This window comes from Carassius carassius, chromosome 37 (genome assembly GCF_963082965.1).
Source record: "Carassius carassius chromosome 37, fCarCar2.1, whole genome shotgun sequence".
Classification (NCBI taxonomy): Eukaryota; Metazoa; Chordata; class Actinopteri; order Cypriniformes; family Cyprinidae; genus Carassius; species Carassius carassius.
In genome coordinates, this window is record NC_081791.1 from 9,375,338 (window position 1) to 9,388,267 (window position 12,930).

The 12,930-nt window shown below is 38.4% G+C and overlaps 1 protein-coding gene across 4 annotated transcripts in view; it reads left to right on the forward strand.

Moving 5' to 3' along the window:
- Positions 1-12,930, forward strand: part of LOC132117958 (voltage-dependent L-type calcium channel subunit beta-4-like) — a 50,614-nt gene that overhangs the window by 25,262 nt on the left and 12,422 nt on the right. For all 4 annotated transcript variants that reach the window (XM_059527360.1, XM_059527361.1, XM_059527359.1 and 1 more), the window contains exons 3-5: positions 8,826-8,945; positions 9,191-9,313; positions 9,445-9,563. In XM_059527360.1, coding sequence (XP_059383343.1) covers positions 8,826-8,945; positions 9,191-9,313; positions 9,445-9,563 — 362 coding nt within the window. The remainder of the gene's footprint in view (positions 1-8,825; positions 8,946-9,190; positions 9,314-9,444; positions 9,564-12,930) is intronic.

Here is a 12,930-nt window from a genome sequence, read left to right on the forward strand (position 1 = left end):
AGGCCAGAGTAGTGCCTCTTAAACCAATAACCATTCCTCGTCTGGAACTAACTGCAGCTGTACTCGCTGCTAAAGTGGACCAAATGCTGAGAACAGAGCTAAGACTTCAATTGGAGAGTTCAGTTTTTTGGACTGACAGCCAGACTGTGCTTAAATACATCAAAAATGAGGACAAGCGCTTTCAGACTTTTGTTGCAAATAGGGTCTCTTACATAAGAGAAAGGACACAACCTCAGCAATGGAGATATGTTTCCACAAAGGAAAATCCTGCAGATCATGCTTCACGTGGAATGCAGATCAAAACCTTTGGGCAAAGCAAAAGATGGATTGAAGGTCCTAGTTTCCTTTGGACATCAGAAGATTATCAACCACTTCCAACGGAAGAACACAACATTCAGGAGAATGATCCTGAGATCAAAAGAGAGCATAAGGTAAATGCTTTTATTCTGCAAGGTACATCAAATTCTACCAATTACTTCATCACCTACTTCTCAGAGTGGAAAAGACTGAAAGTGGCAGTTGCTTGGATGCTCAAATTGAGAAAAGTGCTAGATAGGCTACGTCTCAAAAGGAAGGAATTACTGGCATTGGATTGCAATGTTACTAAATCTACCTTGGATGGACAAATGAAGTTATTTAAAGCAACACAGGGTGCACAGTCTTTGTCATTGGAGGATCTCTGTGAAGCTGAAATGGCTATTGTTCGCTTCAGTCAACAACAACAATTTCAAGATGAAATTGAACAAATGAAGAGTGGTTCTAATGGAGTCAAGATGAATAGCAGTCTATACAGACTGGACCCTGTAATGGACAATGAACTCATAAGGGTAGGAGGAAGGCTCAGGAAGGCAGCTATGCCTATTGAATCCAAACACCCCATCATATTGTCTAAGAGTCAGCACATTTCACATCTTTTACTTCGTCACATTCATGAACAATTGGGCCATTGTGGTAGGAATCATATGTTATCCAAGTTAAGACAAACATACTGGATTACCAATGCCAATGCTGCTGCAAGAAAAATCATATCCAAATGTGTTGTATGTAGGCGTTATAGAGGGAAGACAGGTGAGCAAAAGATGTCAGACCTTCCCCTTGAACGAATTACCCCTGATCTTCCACCTTTTACAAATACTGGAGTGGATTACTTTGGTCCTATTGAAGTAAGAAGAGGACGTAGTAATGTGAAGCGATACGGAGTAATTTTTACTTGTATGTCAACTAGAGCAGTGCATTTGGAAGTAGCTTACTCCTTGGACACTGATGGATGTATTAATGCTTTAAGGAGATTTGTTGCTCGAAGAGGTCAGGTAGCTCACATTAGGTCTGATAATGGAACAAATTTCATTGGTGCCAACAGAGAGTTGAAGGAGGCTCTTTCTGTGTGGAATATCAAGCAAATTGAAAAGGAGTTACATCAAGTAGGGGTGCAGTGGAGCTTTAATCCACCAGCAGGCTCCCATTTTGGAGGTGCGTGGGAGCGCATCATTCGCATGGTGAGAAATATTCTTTGTTCTGTACTTCGCCAACAGACGCTGGATGATGAATCATTCCATACTATTTTGTGTGAAGTTGAATCCATTTTAAATGACCGTCCGATTACAAAGCTTTCCAGTGATTCCAATGATCTTGAGGCCCTCACCCCTAATCATCTTCTTCTTATGCAAGGCAAGCCTGCTTTACCACCTGGACTTTTTGAAAAGACCGATCTGTATGTGAAAAGAAGATGGAGGCAAGTTCAGTATTTAGCTGACCTTTTCTGGAAAAGATGGATACGGGAGTATCTACCTCTGTTACAAAAACGTCAAAAGTGGACAAAGGAACGAAAAGGTTTTGTTCCTGGCGACATTGTTCTTTTACTGGATCCTACTGCACCTCGTGGATCATGGCCACTTGGTAGAGTACTGGAAACTTTTCCAGATGATAAAGGTTTAGTACGTACTGTAAAGATTAAAACCAAAGGTAGTGTTCTAGAACGACCTGTTAGAAAGCTTTGTCCTTTATTGGAGTTAAATGATTGAGGTGACAATGGTTCAATAATGTCTTGAATTTAAGACCGAATGTCTGTATATGTTGCTTTAATTGTTGTGGCTCCTTTATGTATGTTTCTGTAATTGTTATGTCTTCCTGCCATGAGCAATTAAGGGACCGGTGTGTAGGAGCCATTTTAATGCAATTATATATTTGTCCATTGGGGGTGCTCTGACATTGGCATATTAGGAGCACATGGGTAATTAGACAACAGGTGTATTGGTAGTGGGAAGCACACAGTTTTTGACCGTGTTAAAGCCATGTACTACGTGGAATATTATGCTGACCGTGCTTCTAAGATTGTGTTGGATTGAATTTAATGGTGCTTAACCATGCTTAATTGTTAAGAGTGATGTTCAAGGACATATGGAATATGGACAATGTTTGTGCGCTATATTATGCAAGGTATGGACTTTGATTCTTTGAACAACAAAGAATGAGACACTACAAGAAGCTAACTGGAAGCAACGTTAATCAATTAGAGCACAACAAATAAAAGACATTGTTGCATCTTACATCTGTGTTCATGGAGTTTATACGCGTTGATTACTTGCTCACTCCTATTACCAATACAACAGCAGCTTAATGAAAAGCTGTTACAATGGTTGAACTGGATCATTAAAGGTCAGCAGCAAAGACACTGTTAATAAAATGGGAATAGATACATTTGTGTTATTTAATATATTTAGTTATTGCAGGTTTGCGTCATATGTTTTGATTAATTTTGATGAATACTAAATCTGTTTTGTTTATTGTTTTTTTGTGAGTGGGATGAATTAATGCACATTCACATTTAGTCTAGAACTAAAGTAACATGTTTACACAGCGCACACAACGCCTCCATACTTCCGATTTCTCCCAATATGGGAACAGGAGGCTTGTCAGTCAAAAAATGGGAATACAAAGTAACTGGCGTTACTTTTTTGAAAAAGTAACTCAGATATTTTCTTGTAAATTAAAAAGTAATGCCTTACTTTACTTGTTACTTGAAAAAAGTAATCTGATTACGTAACTCGCGTTACTTGTAATGCATTACCCCCAACACTGGCTCGGGGGTATCATAAATCATATGTTATCTTACCAAGCACATGGTCGGAATTTTCTTGTTCTTGCAGGGTCTAATTTTGGACATGATTCCTATAACAAGAATATGATACATTTGACAAATAACTGATGGTCATGACTGTTTCAAGAAAGCAGATTCAAGCACATACATATGAAACATGAATATGTATCTTTAAGCTATCCAATAGTTATTAAAAGACATACACAATAAGTGATTAAAATATGATAGTCAAATGTGTGGGTTACATATAAATGAATATGCAGTGAAGCGATGGACTGATATTCATTTATAAGTCTTTTTGAGTTCATTTTGGTCCATATATATGTAGAAAAGACAGTTTCTGTGCAATTCTTTTGACAAAGATTTCTGTGGAGACCAGAGGTTCAAAGGCCCCCCTTAGAAATTTCAGTCTGGTTCTGCTAGGTGGGGGAAGTGTTTAAGGATATTGTGTATAACTCTCATGGGTTTACATGTGATGTCCGGCGTTGCATCTCAATTACTTGCCCCAAATTTGACAATCTCTTCTCCGAATTGAAATTGTCAATAATTGTTCTAGTGGTGTTACTGTTGAAAGCTGTTCTGTGAAAAAGTTGGTTGGTTGGTTATCTTGCTTGGGACTTGTGGCACAGAATGTTTTATGACTTCCTGTTGCCTTTCTGAGGAGTTTGGCTCATGTTTCATCCACAGTTCTGATCGACTCTTTAATTTGTCTGATTCGGGTCAGATCCGCTACAGTTCAAAATGTAAATTACCCCATGATTTATTCACCCTCAAGCCATCTTAGTTGTATATGTATTTCTTCTTTCAGATGAATACAATCAGAGTTATATAAAAAATGTCGTGGCTCTTCCAAGCTTGTTAATGGGAGTGAATGGTGGTCGTACATAAGGCTATATAGCAAAGCATTAATGCTCTTTATTATTTGAACAAACCCTTCAATTAGCAAATAAGTCATCATTTATTTGCTTTGGCCAAACAAATAGAGGTACACTTAAATACTCCTTTAACATAAGGCTTTGTCTATTTAGGTCCAGCATTAAGTGATATCGAGAGAGTTGGCCCAGTAATCAACCACCTAGCAACAACCTAAAACACCCTAGCAACCACATAAATCACTCTTAACATCCTAGAAACACTTAGCAAGTTGCTAAACACTCAGAACACGTTATGCTAAAACATGCATCCTAAATAGTATTCAGAAATTATAATTAGTGTGTCCCAATCATGGTATGTTGAAATAAATATCACAAATGTACCCAGAACACTGTAACCAACACATAGCAATTCGCTAAAATAATCACCCTAGCAACCACATAACAGGGTGCTAAAAATGGATTGAAATGTGCAAACACGAGATATTTTCTTTGTTGTTTTTCTGTGAGCAAGCCAAATCTATCATCTATCTCCTTCACTAAAAAGAGAACATTATATTGAATTATGTTTTTGTTGTGAGGAAGATTAATTGCTAATGTTGGATGACTGCTACACAGAGGCAGTGGCGATGAAACGCCGCTCACAATGAAAGAGCTGAATCTGCAGAAACCAGCCTTCTGCTAATGTCTGCACTTTCTCACCTTTTTTCTTCTTCCGTTGGCTGACGTGAATACAGTCGATAAGGGTGTGTGTGTGTGTGTGTGTGTGTGCGCTTTACCTCATACCTCGTCAGTATGGTATTGTTCAAACAAATGTTTGAATATTGTGTATATGGCACTAATTTTTACTGGGATGCTTTATGGAGCAGTGCGTTTTTGGAGATTTCTGCTCATAGTGAAATATTACTAATTAGTACTAGATACATAAGTGTGTGTGTGTGTGTGTTTATTATTATCAGCATTAACTAAAAACTCTGTTAAACCGGCTGATTTAACAAACTGACCGAAGAGGTAGTGCACACTTTTTTATTTTAAATAGTTTGACTTTGCATATATTAATTTCAGAAAATGCATATACTTTTGCACATATCTTTTTTATATCATTCAAATATTTATGTACAGTAGGCTTTGAAAATATGAAACCACTTATGTAAAAGTGTTCACTTTTCTCATTTATTTTATTTGCAAACTATTTATTGTCATTATATAATGATCCAAATAATTTTACAGTGCTTCAATGGAGACAAGAACATCTGAGCTTTTACATAAAGGAGCCACATGGACAATATTTACAAATTTATTAGTGATCTAAAAATATAATATACTTATAGAATGTGCAGAATAGACTACAGGTATCTTGCATTATTACAATCTGTAATATTTTTATTCATTATACATTTTTGTTATAAATTTTGTTTATAAATCTCTAAACTTTGTGTTATATTTTATTAAATTAGATTTTACAATACATTTTGACAAAGATGATTGTTTCAAATGTTGATGGAATAGTTGAATAGAATGGTATAGCTGTCAACAACACTGCTGAAAAAGTTGTTGTTGGTGGTGATGATGCTAGTATAATGTTTTCTTAAGATTCCTTATTTCCGTCCACAGAGAGATTCAGTCATTTTTCCCCCTGCTCGCTGTAGCTTGGCTAGTCCTGAGGTGCTCATTTTCATCCCTCCCTCCATTTTTCCTAGTTCTAACAGCATGTACCACCCGCTTGCATTTTCATTTGTCTCCTGAGTTCCCCCCTCTTTCTCTCTCTCTTTCTGTTACTGGTCTTCTCCCTCCCTGCTGTGAGGTTCTCAGGGCAGTCATGACTGCTCTGTTTTGGATGCTGGATCTCGGTGTTGTTTTTGACTGGCATTGAGCGCCAGTTGATTGTTCTTGGACCAAGAACAATCTTCAGAGTGGACCAGGAAAGGGTCACTAACCTAAGGACTATGATTTGAGGGAACTGGGGTCTCTCTTGGGCTCAGAGAGAATGAGATAGCGTTACAAACAAACCACTAACCATTCTCCTGAAGAAGGTAGGTGGAATTTAACTGGTTATAAATATATGGACAGTGAATTTGAATTTCAGAGAGGGGTTATGTTTATTGTTTTGATTGATTATTATATGGTTTGTGAGGGTGTTGGTCTGGATGCACACATTTTGGAACCAGATTTCACTTCATTATCATCGTGGTTATAGAAGATGTTGGCATCGCTTTGAAATGCAAATGATGCTGTTATTGCTATATTAGGGTGGGTTTTGTTGCACTATTATTGGTTGAATCATTGTTCTGAGCGTTATATGACTGCCTCGGGCTCACCGCTGTAGTGCTGTAGTAATCTGTCACCTTAGAGGCCATACAGATGAAATCTGAGTGTTACGATCACTATGCCACAGCTCACAGTTGTATTTAATGAATTACCAACATTTGTAGTGTACGGGCTATGTTTTTAGCCCTGTGGAATCTGTTAGTTATACGTTTCTTGGTTTGTTTGATGCTGGCTGTGCCTATTAGGACTGTACAGACCATTGGAAAAGCATTTGATGACTCACTGACCATAAGCATTTCAGCTCTAGTGGTTGTACAGGAAAAAGAACAGTGTTTCACACTTTTTATGCAACGCTAAATAAAGAGCATATAATGCAACAAAAGGTTTATTAACATTTTTCTCACATTGTGCACTAAAACACAAATAGTCATGCATTTTGACTATACTGTATAATGCTGTAAATCACGGTGAGAGTGATTTCACCAAGTACAACATGTTCCTGTATCAACATCCTTGTTGATCCTGGAACAATACTCCAATCAACCAATCAGAATTCAGATATAACGTTTCAGGAAATATCTGTTTTAGGCTTACAACCTGGGTTAGGTGCTTCTAGACTCTTGTTAATCAGCTATCATTTCCCACTGATTTTAGGAATAAATTAGGGTTAAATTAGGGTTAGGTTTAGGGGTAGGGCTTAGGTGAAGTCTATATTTTTAGAAAATAATGTTGACCCAGGATCATCAAAAGATGTTGATCCAGGAACATGTCTTGGCAAAATCGCGGCAACTGTAAATCACACAGTGTTCAAATATAGTAAATATACACTTACTAGCTACTTAATTAGGTCCACCTTGCTAGTACAGAGTTGGACCTTTGTTTGCCATTAGAGCTGTCTTAACTCTTTGTGGCATAGATTCAGCAAGGTGCTAGAAAAATTCCTCAGCGATTGGGTTAATATTGCCCCGATATTATTACAACGCAAATCTCCCATTCCACCACATCCCAAAGGTGCTCTACTGGATTGAGATATCCTGACTGTGGAGCTTTGTTATTTGGCACATTATCCTTCTGGAAGTAGGCATCACGAGATGGGTACACTGTTTTCATAAAGGGATGGACATGGTCAGTAACAGTACTCAGGTAGTGGTGTATAAATGTTGAAAGTGCGTCAAGGAAATATCCTCAACACAGTTACCTGAGCTGTTGATATAAGGCAGGATGAATCCATGCTTTCATGATGTTTGCGCCAAATTCTGACCCAGACGTCCAACCTTTTTCCAGCCTTCTATTGTCCAATTTTGGTGAGCTTGTGTGAACTTTTAGCTTTTATTTCCTGTTGTTAGCTGACAGGAGTGGCACCCATTGTTTTCTGCTTCTGTAGCCCATCTGCTTCAGGGTTTGAAGTGTTGTACATTCAGAGATGCTCTTCTGCATACCTCGGTTATGAGTTACTGTTGCCTTTCTACAAACTCAACTCAAACCAGTCTGGCCATTCACCTCTGACCTCTGACATCAACGAGGCATTTTCACACACAGAACTGCTGCTCACTGGATATTTTTTTGGACCATCCTCTTCAAACCCTAGAGACGGTTTTGTGCACGGTTTATGAAATACTTAGACCTGCCTTTCTACCACAAACAACCATGTCACATTCAAAGTCTTTAAATCACCTTTCTGATGCTTAATTTGAACAGCTGATCGTCTGGAACAAGTCTACATGCCTAAAGGCTAAAGTGTACAGTTTTTAGGTGTACGCGAGGGTTTGAGTACAGTGTGCCTGATGCGAATTTCATCACTAGAATGGTACACACCTAGCTGCACCAATACGAAAGCCAATATCTCCTTCAACCTCAAATGGACTGTACTTTGAAAGGTTATGCATATGATTGTGCACATAAGGCTATAGCGTACGTACACAAAAAACTTAAGTGCAGTGAGTTGCTGCCATCAGTTTGGCTGATATTTTACAAGCAGTTCAACATGTATACCTAATGAAGTGGCCACTGAGTGAACATTTCAACATAGCATCTACTGTACATTCATTCATTTAGAAGTATGTAGTATAAATCTATTATATAGTATCTGCTTTATAACTTGTTTATTTATAAAGGTTTATTTTAAAGGATTCATTTGCATGCTGCTGTGCACATAGATGGTTTTATTATGTGTGGACTGAGCTCTTAGGTTCTCATTAATTTACAAGTACTTATAAGTACCACATAAATAAGAGCACTTATTACAAAAATGTGCTTTACATATAAAGTAGAACATGACATACATACTGTTTACCTTCATGTTTAGTTGTGTAGCATTACAGATATTGTAAAGTCTGTTTACATTCTGTATGTTTCTTGTGCAACTTCATCATTGAAATAAACTTTCGATTTCCTAGAATCTAAAAGAGTTTTAAATGGTTCATTATTTTATTTTTCATGTATTCTGTCTTCCTGTAAGCTATGCTTTGTGGTGATTGATGAGTGTTATGACTAGCTAAGCTATGTTTACATTGCAAGTCATGGTCTATTTCCTATGGTTTCCACTTCTCCGTTATGACAAATGTTCTTGACCTCCCTTGTTCCTGCAGGGTTCAGCCGATTCGTACACGAGCAGACCCTCGGATTCCGACCTGTCAGCGGAGGAGGACCGCGAGGCGTATCGGCGTGAAGCCGAACGCCAGGCCCAGCTGCAGCTCGAGAGAGCCAAGGTTCCTCAAGCTCTTCTCTAATGGGCTTTTTACTATTTTTTTTTTTTTTTGCACGATGGGCAGCAACAAAGTGCCATTTTGCATGTAGCTTTAGAAATGTGTTGGGACAAGGGATCATGCATACAAATGCAGTTCAAGCAACAACATTTTCCTAGCATTTACTTGTAAACCATTTGAGAGGCATTGGTTTTTGGTGGTTGCATATGTTGAAAAAATGGCATTATTAACATTGGTTTCCCTGGCAGTCCAAACCTGTAGCATTCGCAGTGAAGACGAATGTGAATTATTGCGGGGCTCTAGATGAGGACTGTCCTGTTCAGGGTGCTGCCATAAACTTTGAAGCCAAAGACTTTCTGCACATTAAAGAGGTGAGTTGCATGTGCAATACATGCAGACAGATGTGTGAAAAGTTTTGCAGATAAGTCCTCTTTGCTAACAGTACCCATAATAGCTCATCATAATAGAGTTGAGCATGTTTTCCTTCATGTTTGTGTTGCAGAAGTACAATAATGACTGGTGGATTGGAAGGCTGGTGAAAGAGGGGGCAGACATCAGCTTCATTCCCAGCCCCCTTCGACTGGAGGCAATGAGACTCAAACAGGAGCAGAAACAACAGAGGTCTCTCTTTCCCTCTCTGTCAAGACTAGACTCCACATCTGTATATATTTCAGACACATTCGCAACTGTTCATTATTAGCTCAAATCGATAATAATATTAACAAATACAACTTTTGATATTAGTGGTGTATTAGTAAATATTGCACTTTACGTTAACTAAGATTAATAGTTAGTAGTGGTAAAATAATGGTCTTTGTCATTGTTAATGCATGTTGACTCATTTTGTTAACTGCTGCTAAAGAAATAGTTTACCTAAAATTGAAAATTTCCAAGATGTAGATAATTTAGTTTCTTCATTGGAACAGATTTAGAGAAATGTAACATTACATCACTTCCTCACCAATGGATCCTCTGCAGTGAATGGGTGCCGTCAGAATGAGAGTCTAAACAGCTGATAAAAACATCACAATAATCCACACCACTCCACGGGTCCATAATCCATAATAATGCTTCCTCTAGCGAAAAAGTCAATCCCTTGTCCTCTCACATCACAACCCACAGGCATATTTGTGTAAAACTGTTTTGGACTGTTTTTGCTTGTAACTAGTGATTGTTCTGTGCTTATTTCTCTCCTGATTCAGATGACCCACATGGAAAGAACCTATATGTGGATATATGCGCATATATGAAACCTACAGTCATGGCCAAAAGTTTTGAGAATTACATAAATATTAGTTTTTTTCAAAAAGTTTGCTGCTAAACTGCTTTTAGATCTTTGTTTCAGTTGTTTCTGTGATGTACTGCAATATAATTACAAGCACTTCATACGTTTCAAAGGCTTTTATCGACAATTACATGACATTTACGCAAAGAGTCAGTATTTGCAGTGTTGGCCCTTCTTTTTCAGGACCTCTGCAATTCGACTGGGCATGCTCTCAATCAACTTCTGGGCCAAATCCTGACTGATAGCAACCCATTCTTTCATAATCACTTCTTGGAGTTTGTCAGAATTAGTGGGTTTTTGTTTGTCCACCCGCCTCTTGAGGATTGACCACAAGTTCTCAATGGGATTAAGATCTGGGGAGTTTCAAGGCCATGGACCTAAAATTTCAACATTCTGGTCCCCGAGCCACTTAGTTATCACTTTTGCCTTATGGCACGGTGCTCCATCGTGCTGGAAAATGCATTGGTCCATTCTTTATTCATGGCTGTGTTTTTGGGAAGAATTGTGAGTGAGCCCACTCCCTTGGATGAGAAGCAACCCCGAACATGAATGGTGTCAGGATGCTTTACTGTTGGCATGACACAGGACTGATGGTAGTGCTCACCTTTTCATCTCCAGACAAGCCTTTTTCCAGATGCCCCAAACAATCGGAAAGGGGCTTCATCGGAGAATATGACTTTGCCCCAGTCCTCAGCAGTCCATTCACTATACTTTCTGCAGAAGATCAATCTGTCCCTGATGTTTTTTTTTGGAGAGAAGTGGCTTCTTTGCTGCCCTTCTTGACACCATCTTCCAAAAGTCTTCTCCTCACTGTGCGTGCAGATGCGCTCACACCTGCCTGCTGTCATAGCCACAATATCCTTGCCTGTGAAGCCATTTTTATGCAACGCAATGATGGCTGCACGCGTTTCTTTGCAGGTCACCATGGTTAACAATGGAAGAACAATGATTTCAAGCATCACCCTCCTTTTAACATGTCAAGTCTGCCATTCTAACCCAATCAGCCTGACGTAATGATCTCCAGCCTTGTGCTCGTCAACATTCTCACCTGAGTTAACAAGACGATTACTGAAATGATCTCCGCAGGTCCTTTAATGACAGCAATGAAATGCAGTGGAAAGGTTTTTTTGGGATTAAGTTAATTTTCATGGCAAAGAAGGACTATGCAATTCATCTGATCACTCTTCATAACATTCTGGAGTATATGCAAATTGCTATTATAAAAACTTACAATTTCCAATATTTATGTAATTCTCAAAACTTTTGGCCACGACTGTATATGCAGTGTATATGCACATATATGCTGCATATATGCACATATATGATAATATATATGCTGCATATATGCGCATATATGCTGCATATATGCCATACTGCATATATGCTGCATATATGTGTATATATGCCACATATAGGCAAAATTGAGGTGCATATATGTGCATATACAGAAAATATAGGTCTCCTGTATTGCTTCTTCATATCCACATATAAGCCCTATACATACAAGATATGTCTTCTATATAGTTAATGGCAGGATCTGGTAATTTTGTAGCTCATATCCCATTTTTGCCTGTCATACATGATGCCTAGCTCATATTTTCTATTATCAAGGCAAAAACTAAAAATTAACGAAGAAAATAATGCAAGAACTTATGTATGTGCGAACAAGTGAAATTGGTATCACTTGTAATTGGCATGTTATGGAATTTAACTATATATTATATTAACATGATATACAGAGTCGGACAGTAACGGAGTACATTTACTTGAGTACAGTACTTAAGTACAATTTTGAGGGATCTGTACTTTACTCGAGTATCATTTTTGGGGAGTACTCATGACTTTACTCAAGTACATTTGAGAGGCAAATATTGTACTCTTTACTCCGCTACATTTCTATCCATAACCGTGAGGACCCGTTACTTCTTCGGCCCCGTCCACACGGAGACGGACCCCCGATCTTTTTTTCCCTCGTCTCAAGAAATATCCGCATCCACACGAAACCGATGTAGTATACATGCCAGACCAGCATGTGGCGCTGTAATTCTGCCACAGAGATACATTAAAAACGGAGAAGAAGACATGGATTTGCTGCGCGTGGTACACAAACGAACATGGAACAATACATTTATTAATCCATGTTAATGTTAGCGTTCAGTGTTTGTTCATGTTTTTGTTGCTGTTACGTGATGTAGTGGTGTTTGACTAGGGGCGAGACGTGGGCTGATGATGCCATATTTTCAGAAAATGTACGGATTCGCCGTCGAGAAGAAATGCAAAGGTGGCGTTTTCAAATATATCCACTCTGGGACCCGGTTTCAAAACATCGGTTTCACTCTTCCAAAACGCCAGATCCGTGTGGACGAAAACGCCTATCCGCTAAAAAATTTGTGTGCCGAAAAAAAAAAGAAGAAAAAATAAAAATCTCGGACACCCTATCAAACGTCATTGGATAGTGCAGGAAGGAAGAGGAGGAGGCAGCGGCGGAGGAGGAGGATGAGGATGAGGCGTGTCAAAGAATAATAAAGATTTTTTTTTTTTCTGTTCAGTTTTTTGTCTTATTTTTGTTCTTGTACTATTTGATTGTTCTTGTAAATACATAATGTACATTTCTATATTTTGGACTTTTATTTATGTTGCCTAGCAGGTTTTTTGTCTTATTTTTGTTCTTGTACTATATTTTTTGTTTTGTACTATACTATT